The sequence below is a fragment of the Filicampus tigris genome, chromosome 11 (genome assembly GCF_054856515.1).
Source record: "Filicampus tigris isolate MCC_2025a chromosome 11, RoL_Ftig_1.0, whole genome shotgun sequence".
Lineage (NCBI taxonomy): Eukaryota > Metazoa > Chordata > Actinopteri > Syngnathiformes > Syngnathidae > Filicampus > Filicampus tigris.
In genome coordinates, this window is record NC_141227.1 from 8816669 (window position 1) to 8833136 (window position 16468).

The window sequence follows — 16468 nt, forward strand, 5'->3', positions numbered from 1 at the left end:
GCCTTGATCTGACATGCGGCACCATATCATCAGTGACTGCAGAAATTTGCATGTTCTCTTCAGGCAGTCGTCTTTCTCATTGGAACAGCACCAAACAAAAGTATCAGCATCATCACATTGCCCAATGCAGATTTGCGATTCATCATCTGAATAGCATTTTGATTCACTCAACCACAGCCCATGATAACTTTTTCTTTAGTCCAATGTTGCCTTGTTTTTTTCTTGTTCGGGTGTTCATGATGGTTTTCGTTTGCCTTTCCTGCATGTAAAATCCCATTTGTTTTCGGTCTTACAGTTCAGTCACAGACCTTGACTCCAGTTTCCACTCATTTGTACACCTCATTTGCTTTGTTTGTTTTTTTTTATTTTGAAGACACATTGCTTGAAGTTGTGTTGATAATTTAAAAGCCAAGTCCATATTTTTTTCCTGAGATTTAAGTGATTCCATTTTTTCCTTTACTTGCTCAAAACAATTGTGACTACAACAACATCTTTCTTGATTTTTGTGTTGATTAAAGCCAAAAGGGTAGCAGTCGGAGGGGTGGGTGGGAATTTTTTTTTGCCCTTTTTCCTCCCAAATTAAACACTTGGCACAATGTCACACACAGCGATGAGTGACATTCCCTAATTTTTGCCAGGGGTTGCAGTGAAACTAATTCCATGCTATAATTGTCCAATTGTCAGAGTCACTATGATGCTGTGTTGAAGCACAAACTTCCATGTGACACTCTTTGTCTGCTCACCCTCACAGAGCTCCTCATGCTTCCCTCATCACTGTTGTAGGCTTCCACTTCTAAAACGTGAGAGCTGCTTGTCTCCCTGTCCAAAGCACGGAGGCCTCTGGTCAGCAGCCCCGTTTGTTTGTCAATGCTGAACAGGTTGTGACTGTTACCTGTATTAAAACACACATGCAGCATGCACACACATAAACACATACACACGTTTGAGCAAAAATATTTACTATTGCTCATGGGGTGACTAGCTCCTCCCCCCCCGAAAGAAACTGGGTGAGTCACTTTCACCTGCTTGAAATGGAAATGTGAGGCTAAAACTGTGAGGTTGGAGTTTGCCTTTTCAGATAACTACTGAAAAAATATTTTAGTTATCCATTTGTGGATTTGACCACAGAATCTGGAACAAATCAGGCTGTTCATTTTGAAGATGATACCTTATAGCACAGTGTTTGCTGACCTGTATTTAGCCAATGTATCAGGGTTATAAGTTTTGGATTTTTCGTTATAGTTAGCTTTTATTTCATTTAGATTTTTATTTTTTAAATTCAGTTAGTTTCAATTTGTTTTTGGAGCAAGTTTGTCAGCTTTTATTTTGTTGAAAATGCTTTGTTTTAGTTTAGCTGTTATTACTGTTAGCATTAGTTTTAGTTTTTGTTTGTTTGTTTAATATATGGAAAATTGATTGAGTTCAAGATATGTTGCTGACATACAGCCATGGGAAAAAAATTTGAGACCACCATGTTTTCTTTTTCATTTTAATGTCTGGTGCCATTGAAATTGTATTAAGTGACTACCTGACATTTACTAAATGCCTAAAAGCACAATTTTTGGCAGTACAGTTGTATTAGGCATTTAAAATCAACAATACTCGGTAACCTGAAAAAACAAGGGTGGTTTTTTATTTTTTTTCTGTGGCTGTAGATAGGTGAACAAAGCTATGTTTTTAAAGAATGAGTAAACCTAATAATTTTTTGCTAATTTAAGTGAAATGATGAGCTCTCACAGCACCACGGTTGGAATCGCTGCATTAGCATGACAAGGGAAGATGCATAAAAAACACAGGAAGAAACACAGTAACATTCATACCGGTGACAATCCTGTAGAGGACGAGTCCGTTCTCCCCTTGGTCTGCATCCGTAGCTTGTACCTAAACAAGCACACATGAAAACAAAAGTTGTCAAACTAACTTTAGGGATCAATCGGAATATATACACTCCAGGGATGGGCAACTTAAATGCTGGAAGGGCCCCCCAGTTGCTCGTCCCTGATTCACCTTTCTGCAAATTATATAAATGCATATCCACAGCAATCAAACTAAATCCTATATGTGTAATGACATGGCTGGCAAGTAGATAGATGGATGATTGGAATCAGAATAAAGGTGTAAATATTGCCACTGTCCACCCCAGAATCATAATGGCATGTAAATAACGTTAGCATCTTGTGCGGGTTGCTTGGTTGATCTCATTTGTACGAGTGCGATTCATTCTTTGGATCAAGTCTTTGCTCATCCAACCATTTCCACAAACATTTCGAAAACTGTTGACAGCTTCCTTTTGTGTTGAACCACTGGTAGCCAGCGTCTTGTCGCCACAACAACATCACAACCCCACACAGCTCGGCATCGGGAAAGCATCTATCACTCTCAGGCAGACGTCCAGGAGCAAGCAGCAAGAAGCTGAGCACAGACAGCATGGCTCCGTGGAGCATACGCTGATAAAAAGTGGCGCACGCTTGAATGGACCATGTCATGAGACTGACTTCTGAATCTAGAGATCTGCTGGCACTGGATGAGGCCGACTTCATGGCTCACTGTGTTCCTCTGTGGACGTGTCAAAACCCACGGGGTGCTCACAAAGTGCATATTAAATTGCATTACGACACACAGTCAAGCACATTTGCTCAGGTATGCATGTGTGCGCACACAGCCACACACACAAACACAAACTTACCAACACACACACACACACACACACCATCTTTCTCCCTCCCTCTATTTCTGTCCTGCTTTGCTCTCTCTCTCTCACTAGCACAGTGAAGAGGGGCCCAACTTGAGTCTCATTAGCTTTATAAAGAGATGTGGAGAGGAGAGGAGAAAAAGGAGGAGGGGCGGGGTAGAAAGGAGGAAAAAAAAGAGTCCGGGGGGGTCAGATTGGTGAGTGATGAATAGGGTATTACACAGTGGACTGCACCACATAAGCCATAAAAAGGGGTGCATAAACATAGTAAGGGATGTTGTGATGGTAAGGACACGTGTTGCATGTGAGCAAACAGTGGTTAACCGCCAGGTCTCGGTATGGCTCAGTTGGAGGTTGTATACTCGCTTTGCTGGGAAAGAAACAAAAGTGAAATGTTTACTCTTTGACGCCATTACGCACGTTTCACCCTATTCTCTCACTGCTCCCCTCCTCGTCCCCCGCAGTATATCCCCTCTTGTCTCTGGGAAAGGAACAGTTTTCAGGAGGGAAAACAAGTGTGTGGAGCCAAGCAACAGGTCTGACCTCAGTTACGGGAACTGCTGCTGTTCTAAAGAGTAAAGTGGGGCTGTGAGTAGCATACATTTTTGAATATGTTTTGTTTGAGTATACTGTATATAATCACGGTATGTTAAAAAAGTGAAATGTTACATTTTTACACACATGTAAAATATAGTGAGGGAGATACTGTAGAGAGCTAACTAGGTAGATAGCTAGAGAGAAGATATGCCATGAATGACCAAAACTGCAATTAAGAGGCTATAGAATTACTGATTAAGCAAGTCTGCTATTCAAAAAAACAAACACCCCCCCCCAAAAAAAAACCCTACTCAATTGCCCGATTGGTGAAACAGTAACAACAAGAGTTGCAGCGAGTACAGCAGCAGCGTGTATGCCAACAACTTTGCATAGTTGTGTGTGCATGTAAAAAGTAAAGCATGCGTTAAAGTCACAGGCTAACGAAGGGACCCTTTAACAAGCCTCTTGCTCCACTGGACTATCTCGCAGCTTTCCTGGCATTTAGTCTTGAAAATAATTTCACATCCCAGTGTGTTTCCGTTAAACCGATAAGCCACGCTTAGTCTCCGCTGCATTAAGGACGATGACATTTACAAATGTTACAATGCTGAAGATGGGGGCGCGGAGAAAGAAAAGGGGATAATTGGAGACCCGCATAGAAGAGGTTTGCATTTTACAAGGGCCTTTTTAATAAACCCAATTTGTTTCGCATTGAGGAACTCTTGTCAAGCAATGACTGTTTTCTAACCTTGATTTAATGGCCACATAATTGCTGCAAATGCCAAACACTTGCCAAATCTGCATACCTATGCACGCTTAGATCTGCTTAGATTTTTTTTTTGTGCATGTGTCTGCATATGAAGGAAAGCCCTTGAGTGTATGAACCTAATGAAATCAATACACGCCTCCAAATAAACCAACTCAGGTTTGCCATAGTTGGTGAGGCAAAACATTGCATATCAAAGATAGCTGACACTTGAAAATATTGTGACACATTTTAACACCGCAGTTAGAAAATCTGACTGGGCTTTTTTTTTTTTTTTAACCAGGTCAACGGCAACATGAACACCGGTGACGTGGGTACCAACTTTAACCTTGCCTCCACAAGAGAAAACACGGCGTTCAATATGTCACCCACGACTCCCGCCCCCACCACCTCCTCGTATTCTTTAGACAACCATGACCCAGAATTCACTATTATGGTGGTGCTGGGTTTATCACTGCTGCTGGCGGGGTTAGCGATCTTCCTGGCAGTGTGTCGACGCTCAGAACAAGACGGGGAGTGTGAGGCGAGCTGTGGCTCAGGAGAGACTCTGAAACATGGAAGAAGCCAGTCTAGTGAACCGCAGCTCAAAGTGTGGAAGAGGCTGGGCTCCTATCGGCGCTCTTACAATCTGTCCTTCAGAAGACCCCCTCATCGGAGGCCACATGAGCATGGGAACACACGTGCTTCCCATGCTCCAGGTGCACGGACAGCACAGCCTGGGCTCAAAACAGAGATGCACCTTACAACGCCTTGTCTGTATGACTACGTCACTGAGATCTAGCAAGAAAGTTAGCCAAGGACCGACTGTAAAACTGAAAGTTCATGTCACTAAAACCAGGCATGGGTAATGCCACGAGAAAATGATCCAGGCGAGTTTTGCTTGCCAAATATTTGAATGTCTTTTAGCATTTTTAGCAGGTGGAAATACGCACTCAAAGCATTTTTCTGCACATAGTTTTATTCGGATTGAAATGAGTGTAAAAACAATCTGTACCCTCAGCAAGCATTTCAACGTCAAAACAAGATTACTTTTAACAATCAGATTTGCACAATTTAACAACCCATCAGCAAAATGTAAAAATGCAACAAGCTTAGATTTCAGTGAGGAACAACAAACATTCCTCAGCATTCCGTACAGTATTTGTATCTTCAATAATTGTTGTGATGCAGTGCAACATGTGCAGCTACTCTTCCAACTTAATTAGGTCAAATATAATCACAATTCCACTTGAAATATACAGTAGGATATGCTGAAAGGTCAAAATGTCATTTTTTCCTGTTTTTTTTTTACTTTGTTTGGTATTGTTGCATTGCACAATAAAGTCATTTTTCTAAGTCTGTCTATGGAAGTTGTAGTGCATTTTCACCTGGAGAATGCTGGCTCCCTTGGGAACAGTCTCCAGTATGCTGGTCTCGTAGCTGTTTTGGAGGAAGATGGGTCTGTTGTCATTAACATCCTGAACTTCAACAAACACTGTGGCTGTGCCTGTCCTCCTGCTGCCCGCTGGACCATTGTCTGTGAGCACAGAAATGGTCTACAATTGGTAGTAACATCACCATGCACACATTTTAAGTGCAAAGCTCATTATGCGATATCAATAAATTTTCCATATATTGTGAAGCCTTAATATATATATATATATATATATATATATATATATATATATATTTGTTAGAGTATCAATTAACTATACCTACTAAACTTCAACAAAACTTTGTGAAGTGTTGACGAAAAACCCATCAAACTTTAAATAAATAAATCAAAAAGTGTGCTTGATTTTTTTTAAATCTTTCACTTTGTTAACATTGGGCAACACCGCAAGTCTCCTGCTGCTCGACCCTAATCCTTATCATGTCCATTTATTTGAATGTTTTGAAAAAAAAAAATTAAATAAATAATAATAAAAAAAAAGATACAGTATTATAAGTCTGGGCTTCCCTGCTAAATCTGTCTTCATATTCGTGGCACTTGTAGGTGAGATAGAGCCTCTCCCAGCTGTCTTTGGGCAAAAAGTGGCATACACACCAGAGAGGTTGCCAGCAAATCGTATTTACACTGATAGACAATTTAGAGTCTTCAATTAACCTCACTTACTTTACATGCTATTGGAATGTGGAAGGAGGAGGGAATTCCCGTAGAAGACACTTGCTAGCATATGGAGAATACCACACAGGCAGAGGCCTGAGCTGAGATTCTCACCAAGAATTGTTCAACTGTTTGGCAGATGCTCTAACTACATGTCCACCATGCATTGAGAGCTAAGGCAAGTGACAATCCCAAATAAACAATCAAAATGGAGCCTTATAGTCTTTGTAAAGCCACAACTTTTTATGCAGTCTGATACATTAATGCATTTAATAATCTGCATTTCTGGTGAGTGTGATGCATTTTATTTGAATGTTTTGTTATTGCCATTGCTATGAGTTAAATATTGATTCTGAATTGCTCCAGACGTTTTGTTTTACTGTACTTCGATTTTGTAGAGCATGGATGGGTTCTATAATTGAGACACAATAGTGATAGTATAAAAGTTGAATTAAATAGGTGCGTCACCTCTAAAGGTCTGCCAATGAAAGAAAACTCAGTGTTGTGTTCAGAGTACATTCAGGAAGCATCTATAACCTTCCAAATTAAAAGAAAAAAACATTGTTCTATTAATAACGCTATCGCCTCAATAAAGTCATTATGAATTAGGCCACTTTAAAAAGAAAACGTTTTACATTTTGTCTTCATGTCGTCGACTCTTTTATGTCACTTGCCCCCTCAGCAAATAAGTCATTCTGAATCAATGGTTTCCAAAACAGGAAAAACCTCAGCTCTTTCTTGTCAAACAACAAAGAAAGTTCAGCAAAACTCCGAGATGGCTTCATCGTCATACAAAAACAAAGTTGCTTTGAAGATGATCAACGAATGACAAAATGGTGAGATGTGACACACCTATGGCTTCTACGACCATTGTGTACGCTGCCTGGGTTTCTCTGTCTAGGCCGACCACTGTCCGAACAATACCGTCTCTGAAGCCGACGCTGAATTTACCATCCTGATTACCACCTACAAACATACACATGTCAGCAAAACATCCACATTGTCTCCTTTCCTTACACAAACACATTTTCACACAAGGAATCGGCAAAATGGTACATTACCTGCATATACTATAGTTAATGTAATCGTTAACTTGTTGCAAAATTGATGCGGAGAACCTAAAAACTCCTCCGGTGTGACCTCTAACCTGTGATGAAGTAGCTAAGTTCGGCATTGAGGCCAGCATCGTTATCCGAGCAGCTGAGGCGTGCTACAACGTGGTCTCTCGGGACGCTCTCCTTCAGGGACACATTGTATGCGCGAGGGTTGAAAGTGGGTGTCTCGTCATTTACATCCAGAACTGATACACACACACATACACAGCAATCAGTAGGCTACACATAGTTGGGATGTAAACAGGACATTTAAGGCGAGTTAGTACATTTTCAATTGTAAATCTGTCAGGTTCATGTTGTTGTTTGATGATGCACATTTTGCCATTCCTCACAATCTCATATTTGAGAATGGTCAAGTGCCACCAGCAGGTGGTAGCATCTCTCTCAGTAGATTTCACAGAAATGAGATTTAAAAAGGCAAACCCCCTAATGACTGTGAGAATTTACTCATCAAATGCTTCAACAGTTTCATTTGTAGGATAATATCGGGAGAGCAAGGGAAATCAAGTGCAGTTCTCATTATCAAACACATTTAGACACTCACCAGTGACAGTGAGAGTTGAAGTTGAAGTGCGAGGGAACTTTCCTGCATCATATGCTATAATCCTCAAATGGTACTGTCCAATCTGCTCCCGATCAAGCAAAGCAGATGAGGTGAGAATGCCAGTGGAAGTGTTCAGGTAAAAGTCCAAGCGAGGCATACCCATCTGCAATGCCATCGTAATCAAACCATTCTTATCCTGATCTGGGTCTTCCACCTGAACCTGAAAGAGGAAAGGGAGTATGAACAGTCAGGGACAATTAATAGTGGACAGACACGGAGGGTTCATATTGTATGGACAAATTATATAAGCAAACATTGGCATTACAGATAGAGGAGCTGAAAAAAATATTGAGCGGTTTCCCCTTTTCCAGAAGTTGTGAGGAAGTTGATAATACACAGTTGTGATTTGGCGCTGTCAGAAAAGTAAGTATACTGGATGTATTTTCGTACTCAGTTTATATTACCATTCTCTCAACCAAATTATTGGAGGCAGCTCTCAGTAAACTGTGGTGAAGTTCACCACTGCTAAGTAAAATCACAATAAGAAATGTGTCTGTATAAATCAACTAAAACATTTTCCACTGTTACAAAAGGGCTATTCCTTCATTAATGTCATGCAGGTGTAAATATTTTGTGTTGTTGAAGTATGCCAAATAAGCGGTGAGCTGTCAGGGCCACGCAGACCTTCGCTGACGAACATTTATAACCGAAATTCAAAAATGTGTTCCTTGAAATTGTATTAATTCATTCCCAACAGTCTATTCTCTTCATTTCATAGCCTTTCTTTTTGTTGCACTGCTTCCACTGCAAGTGGATGTAATATTTTTATTTTGTCCATTTAGATTTCAGCCTGTTGCCGTGTTCAGTGTAATCTGGCCACTGAAGCCCCAGTTACCAAATGCACGGCCCGCCACTGCTACATAGTGTTTGTGCCTATATGGTACCTTAAATACTGACGAACCAATAGGGAGTCCCTCCGGTACTTCCGCCACAAATGGGAGGTTGACAAAGGCTGGGTCGTTGTCATTGAGATCCAGCAGGTTGACAAATACTGTTGCGCTTGCTGATGCTCGCAGGGGAGGTACACCACCTACAGAGGGCGCCAGTGAAACATATTAAGACACATTCCATGGTCAAGGGAATTTATGGGGCACAATAAAAGTTTTCATGGGCAACATAAAACTAAAGGACTAAGGCTTGAAAATAGACACTAATCACCCAGAATTGAAAGCACCCTACTCAGTATGGAATAGTCACTGACGCTTGCTTTACAGATGAGTCAAACAAACTAAAACAACTCACGGTCAACGACAGAGATGATGATGGTTCTCATGAGCTGAGTGACCCTGGGGTCGGCGCTTTCCCTGTCCAGGGTTACCCCACTGGTGCGGATCTTCCCAGTGTGGCTGTTTATGGTGTAGAATGGGTTTTCTGCGCTGATACTGTAAACCACAGTCCCATTCTTCCCGTTGTCAGGATCCAGCGCCAGCACCTGGCCAGGAGAGTGACACATATGTTTCTTTCATCGGCCTCCTTAACAACAGGCAAGCTTTACTTCACACGGCTTACCGTGAGGGTAATATTCCACCGGTTTAATGGCATGTCTTAATAAAAGTGTGCTTAACAAGTGAGAATTAATAAGGGAGACGACAGCAACTGACAGATGACAGGAGGGGAGGAATGGTAATGTGAGTGCACTGCATTTCTCGCCTCACCTTCAGAGTAACTCACACACGCACACTGACTGGCGATTGCTCTCTCACAGCACTCGGTAATAAGAAAAATGGTGACGTCTCTTTAGGTGATCTCGGTGATGAATGCGTTGGAAGGGGAGCCGGGCTCAAACATTTGCTGGATTTTAAAGAGCTGATCAATTATTCAATACGCTGACTAAAAACGCAGAAAATGGTTAATTGGTCATTAGAGGAACAAAGGTTTTTCAGGTATTTAATTATTAAGGCGACATGGTAAGCAGGCAAATTGGAGGCCTATTGATAAGCAACTGCAAAGAAACGTGTGGCGTTATAAGAGGCAAGGAAGTGTGCAGCTGGGGTCAGTTGAATTAATCAGTTCTGGCCTGAGCACACTAGAAGATGCTCAGCTCATATATAAAGTGACAGACTGTTAAGGGATATATTGTATATTGACATATTGTTGACATTTGAGGAGGCTTTCTGGGTGTGGAGTTGATTTTGCTCATTTTTTACGTTGAATGAAAATACTTTCAATATTTTACTCAAATTTCCAAAGGAAAGGACCAGCAGTCGAAAAGGCTGGATTCCCTCTGAGGCTCCGCTTGGTCCTCGGCACCTCGAGCAGCGCCTGGTCCGCAGACCTGAGGCAGCGGGAAGGTGGGTAGGAGTGGAGGAGCTCAGAGAGGTACGCGGGAGCGAGGCCATTCAATGATTTAAAGACAAATAGGAGAATCTTAAATTGAACCCTAATGCACTGCGAGCCAGTGAAGGGAGGCCAGAATTGGTGTTATCGTCGCTGTCCCTTGAGCTAGACTATATATATATATATATATATATATATATATATATATATATATATATATATAGTCTAGCTATATATATATATATATATATATATATATATACATATTTATTTTATTTGTTTCTTTTTTACATGAATGGTGTTTCTGCGTTACAGACATCGTATAAATGTGAAAATTAAAAAAAGTTTCAATTTACTTCACACGGCTTACCGCATATATATATATGTATATATATATATATATATATATATATATATATATATATATATATATATATATATATACATCCCCTTGCCCCCAAAGTTATAATACTGAAAAGTCACCCAAAGTGGATTTTTGTGTAAAAATAAAGAAATCTGGGATTTTCTTAAGGCCAAATTTCCCAGCCTTAGGCTGCATGGAACAAAGGTGGAAGAATGAACATTTTAAAAAGTCAATATTTGTGTCTTTCTTCACAATTTCACCATTGGTCTTTTTGCAAGACAGGCTCTCGCTTTCCTGCCTCGCAGCTGAATAATTTGCAAAGTGTATGACTGCAGGCTACATTTTAATTAGCAATCGGACTCCCTTAATTACACTCAGCGACGCCTCTTTAATTAATGAATGATCAGGGCTTAATTTCCAACAGCACGGAGCCAAAGACACCAGCAGGACAATGAGAGAGTTTGGGAGCAATATTCAAGCATTTACTTTGTGATGACCTTACACAATGAGTGCAATTTGTCCATGTAGCCTAGTGGAGCACGAGTATATGTAATGTATGGACAGTGCATTCAGACGTATTCTTTGAACACATGCTCTTTAAATGTTGTCAGTTAAAAACCATACCGGTAGTAAACAAAAGACAAATACAGTACTATAGATAACACTTAAATATCATTATGTCGGAGCAAGATGGTTGTTGCATTCGACGGATCAACATCCCCAAAATATTTAATAGCACAGAAAGATTAACACCGGATGGGATGGGGAAACGGTGCAATATTTTCAGATAAGGTTAATGTTGAAATATGGTGTCTGACTGGGGTTTCTATGGAGACACACAACACTCAAATAATGGTATGGTGTGTCTGGTGCAACCATGAATTGGTTAATAAAGAGCAGCATTTACATGCACAAAGGAATAGCTTTACTGACATAGTTTGTTCTCATCACTTTTTCCACACGTGTCTGTGTGAATTTTCCGTTTATTTGCAATGAGTATAATATGACGTTAGGCCAAAGTTGCTCAATGTTGATGATCAGTGGTGTCGCAAGAGAGAGCGAAGTGATGGTAATACTAAGGGCCAATGATGGAGCAGGCTCCCTGTTCATCTTCTTGTCCTGGGACTTGAAGTAAAGTTATATTCAGCTGCGGAATGACTGCTATACAGACAGCTCCGATGGTCAATTGATGGAAGTTTATACATGCCGGAAATCGAATGTGATCACCTCACTTTTCCAGTCTAGCTCAAAACAAAGAAAAATGTTTGCTACAGTAATTGTGGTGTATTGACTATTATAGTAGCCATTGATCTCAAGCTGGGTGTGGCACACTCACAGAGATGACGTCTGTGTTGACTGGACTCATCTCCACCACATTGGCATGGTATGGCTCGTCTTTCCACTGAGGCGCATTGTCATTAATGTCCAGGATGGTAATGTTCACCTACATGAAGTGGGAAATGGAGGTAGATAAATTCAATGAATGCAATTAAAGATCAAGACCAAGATAATACAACATGTTTAAGATGTTCCCACATTTTGGTATGTTATAGCCTTATTATAAAATGTATTCAACTCATTTTCTACATACACCACTCCATAATGATGTGATGATTAAAAAAAAAAAAAACTCTGAATTTTGCAATTTATTACATAATTAAAAAAAAGAGGAATCCCGATGCGCAGGTATTATGGAGCTCATAGTTTTTATGAAGCTCATTCCAATGATCATCCTTGAGATGTTTCAACAGCTTAATCGGAGTCCACTTGTGGTAAATTCAGTTGACTGGACATGATTTGGAAAGGCACACACCTGTCTACATAATGTGCCACGATTGACAGTGCAGGGCAAAGCACAAACCAGGCAGGAAGTCCACAGAATTTTCTGTCGGCCCCAGAGGAAAAATTGTCTTGAGGCACAGATCTGGCTAAGGGTCTCAAACGGGTCTTTTGAAAACTCCAATGGGCAATGGGGCATCCATCATTCGTAAATGGAAGTAGAGATTCAGAACCACCAATGCTCTTCCGAGAGCTGGCTGGACAACCACCCTAGTAGCCATCCATCAATCTGGCCTGTCTGGTAGAGTGGTCAGAGAGATGCTACTCTTTGAATAAAGGCACATGGCAGCCCACTTAGAGTTGACTCAAAGGCACTTGAAGGTATCTCAGACCATGAGAGACAAAATTCCCCGGTCTGATTTAAAGATTTAAATCTTTTGCACGAATGCCAGATGTAATGTTTAGATAAATCCAGGCACTGCTCATGGCATGGCAATTATCGTCCCTACAGTGAAGCATGAGCGTGGCTGCGTCATGCTTTGGAGATGCTATTCAGTAGTAGGAAGTGGGAGACTAGCCAGGGTTGGGGAAAAATAAATGCAGTGGAGACATCCTGGATGAAAACCTCCTCCAGAGTGCAATTGACCTCATACTGGGGTGACAGTTCATCTTTCAGCAGGACAACGACCGACAGCACACAGCCAAAATATTAAACGGGTGGCAACTGGTGCTCCGTAGATTTGTGCATTTATTGTGTTTATTATTATTTTTTCATGAGAGCAAATTAAGTAAGTGTTGAACTGCACATGAAATGATCATGTCTGCTTGGAGCAATTACCGTGGCAATGCCAGTCTTCTGTTGTGGGCCAACCCCTCCATCTACAGCTCTGACGATGAGGATGTATTCAGACTTCAGCTCTCGGTCCAGCAAAGCTGTAGTGGTGATTTCTCCTGAACCACAAACACAAGTTATATCCAAATATATTAAGGTTACAACAATTGGAGAGTTGAGGTAAATTGAATTATGTTCAGCAGACACGAAAACAATGGAGTGGGATGAACTAAAGAATGCTCTCTGTTATCGTTGGACTGTCCAGAATAATGGCCGATAAAAAAAGGATCCAGTTTGTTATAATGCGCACTCACATGCACACGTACCAGAGCGTGAGTTAAGACGAAACTGGGAGGAACCCTCCAGGGAGTAGATGAGTGAGGCCTGGCCAAACTCTCGAGAGGCGTCCAAATCAGTGGCATTGACAACCAGCACTGTGGCTCCTGCGGAGAGGTGGCGAGAACACGTGAAAAAAAATCTGAAGAGACAGTCAGTGAGATGATCTGAGTATACTTTACAATGAATGTAATAATAAGGGCAATTTTGCAATGTAAAATAATAATAATCTTTTTTGTCATTTGTTAAAACGATCAGTCTCACCTGACATGAGTACATGAGTAAAATGGTTTGTGGAAAAAAAAAAAAAAATCTGTCCTCTCTGGCAGGTTTACTACATTGTGTTGTGACTAGCAAATGTGCAGTATCTGAAATCTAGAAAACATAAAGGGTAGACACACAGTTGGCTAACACCGTGCTAGATATAATCACAAAAGTGGCATTCATTGGCTTCATCCACATCTCAATTGTATGGCAGCCATTGGGTTTATCGATTAGCAGGCCATCAGCTTGTTTGGAATGGGTAACTGGCACAAGTCTGATCAATAAACCGAATCCAGGCTGGACACGGGGCTGGCCCTGAGCACAGCCTTGCAACCAGAACCATAGGTCCTGAGTTCTAGCCAATGAGCTTTAGCCAAAATCCTGGAAATCTCAGCATTGGCCCGAACTGCTCGGCAATGTGCTCCTTCAAATCGTCTCTGAGACACAAAATGTGGCCTGAGCTGAAGCTGGAGCTCAGAGAGAGAAAAAGAGAGAGAGCGGGGGAGAGCGAGAAAGGGGGCAGGCAAATATCTAATTTCCCTCTAGCAAGTGGAAGCTAATCTAATGTCTGGGATAAAAGGCTTCTCTGAATGCATGCATGAAAATGAATATAGCAGCCACTGATTTGGCTTTGAATAGTCAATAGCCAACATTTGGACTAGTTGAACGTACAAAATCTCAACAAATAAAACAGTATCGGCTTGAAGACAATGAAAAATGGGGGGGGGGGGGACGTCTGAAAATAGCATGCCCTAAAGCACAAGACAGAGGCAACATAATGTGAACATAATTGTTTATATGTTGTATCAGCCAGGAAGTGCATTGAAAGCACTTAACAGGAAGTCGAAATGTAAAGGTTTACTCACCAGCATTAATGTTTTCTGGAATCTTGACAATGTAGGATGGCTTGCTGAACTCGGGTGGGTTGTCATTTTCATCCTGGAAGTGGTATAAACATCAACAGCTGTTCAGTGGGGGGAACAATGAGAGCACACTCATGTTGGAAAAACAAGTTGTCAACATTCAACGGCTCTGGGATTAACACATTTCTCTTTCAATGGCAATGCACTAAAATTCATCAAATAAAAATATTTGCCATCCACTAGAAAATACACTCGCACAAGCAAGTTGTCAAGCAGGCTCAGCCACGTGGATTATAAGAATTGCTTCGATAATTTTCTGGCCATGTCACTAATTTGCGCAACTATTTGTTGCGAGGCAGAAAGAAACACACTCGGGAAATTACTTGAAAAACTAAATTATGCCATCGTTGACCATATGTGCTCACCACTTATCTGCTGCCCGGTATATGTTGAATCATACAAATTCATTACCCAATTGTATTGCTACACTGTAGGGAAAAGTGACGTGCTTTTTTTCACCAGAGCAACATCTGTTGGATTCGGCGAGGCAATGCTCCACTTATCCCTGGCGTAAAATGCACAATGGCGCTGAACGCATTTACCAAGGAAAACAATAAAATCACACAATGGCAGTGGACATCATGTAGTCATTTCTTGAAATGAAACAAATGAAGATAATTAAGATTTGAGAATTAGGGACATCTATGCATCGGCATCAACCTTCATATTCACTTCCCCCACAGCAGGTCCCACAGCCTCCCACTTGCACTGTATTGCATTTCACTCTTTTTGTCACACCAACACGTCTCATTGTCTAGTTATTCATCATTATTTTTGCTGTGTGAGATGCAATGAAATATTAAAACTTTAGCAACAGTAATTGGCACCATTATCTATGTGAGCTCCATGTTGCACTTGGGCATTGTAAGTGATGCTGTCATCAGCTGATAAACCACCGTGGCATGAGTCACAACACTGTGGCAGACTGAGCAGGGAAAGAGTAAGCGAGAAAGATATAGGCGGAATACAGAATGATGATCATCTTTCCCTTATGGTTTTCACATTGCAGAAAATATTTCCCATGACAGCATTTCTTCCTCATGTAGGACGTGTGTGGAAATATTTTCTGTCTTTGCTTATCACATAATGTGCTGGCGGGCTAGCAACATGAATGCTTATTTCTGATCCGTAGAAACTCTCTAGGAAACATCAACACAATTAAATAAAACACACAACACAGCTTTACAGAAGATTCATTCTGTTTTTGGCATCTAATACTGTGTGTGCGTACATCGTACTGTATATTCTTTCGATCAACCAAAAGGTCCTCAATAATGAATAATAAACACGAGCAGTAGTGAATCGGATATGTAGTATTCTCACTCTCATGCAACATGGAAAATATTTTGTCTCAAGCAACAGAAACCAAATGCGTTATTTGATTTTTGAACTTCTGATCATGTCTCGGCTGCATTTGTTACAAGATCTTCCTTCATTACTTGTCATAATGTTTTTCCGTCCATTATCCTAACCGCTTCCCCCCACAAGGGCCGCGGGTGTGCTGGAGCCTATCCTAGCTGTCTTCGGGCAGTAGGCGGGTTACACCCCGAATTGGTTGCCAACCAATCGCAGGGCACACAGAAACAAACAAACATTCACACTCACACCTTGGGGTAATTTAGAGTGTTCAATTAACCTACCATGCATGTTTTTGGAATGTGGGAGGAAACCAGAGTAATGTACCCGGAGAAAACCCACGCAGGCATGGGGAGAACATGCAAATTCCACACAGGAAGGCCGAGGCCTTTATGGTTTGGTATGCTTCATTGTGAGTCTTCACACATGCCCAAAAGTCATTGTCAGGATTGACATCTATTTCTTGAGCTGTTTTTGCAGTTTCAGTCTTAACTCTCTGTTTAATAGTGGTGATTTATATTCATGACTGTGGTTTTA

General features: G+C 41.1%; 2 protein-coding genes across 2 annotated transcripts in view; one reads left to right on the plus strand and one right to left on the minus strand.

Moving 5' to 3' along the window:
* Positions 1-16468, minus strand: part of cdh23 (cadherin-related 23) — a 183499-nt gene that overhangs the window by 40629 nt on the left and 126402 nt on the right. Inside the window, exons 18-29 of the mRNA XM_086044818.1 lie at positions 14519-14591; positions 13379-13495; positions 13059-13171; positions 11778-11885; positions 9043-9232; positions 8685-8830; positions 7741-7960; positions 7229-7381; positions 6934-7047; positions 5363-5511; positions 1821-1881; positions 744-892 (exon numbers count right to left, since the gene is read on the minus strand). Coding sequence (XP_085900944.1) covers positions 744-892; positions 1821-1881; positions 5363-5511; positions 6934-7047; positions 7229-7381; positions 7741-7960; positions 8685-8830; positions 9043-9232; positions 11778-11885; positions 13059-13171; positions 13379-13495; positions 14519-14591 — 1593 coding nt within the window. The remainder of the gene's footprint in view (positions 1-743; positions 893-1820; positions 1882-5362; positions 5512-6933; positions 7048-7228; positions 7382-7740; positions 7961-8684; positions 8831-9042; positions 9233-11777; positions 11886-13058; positions 13172-13378; positions 13496-14518; positions 14592-16468) is intronic.
* Positions 3149-5524, plus strand: LOC147139655 (uncharacterized). Its single transcript, XM_086044820.1, has 2 exons — positions 3149-3280; positions 4279-5524. Exon 2 carries the CDS (start codon positions 4291-4293, stop codon positions 4774-4776), a length of 486 nt encoding a protein of 161 aa, XP_085900946.1. The 5' UTR covers positions 3149-3280; positions 4279-4290; the 3' UTR covers positions 4777-5524.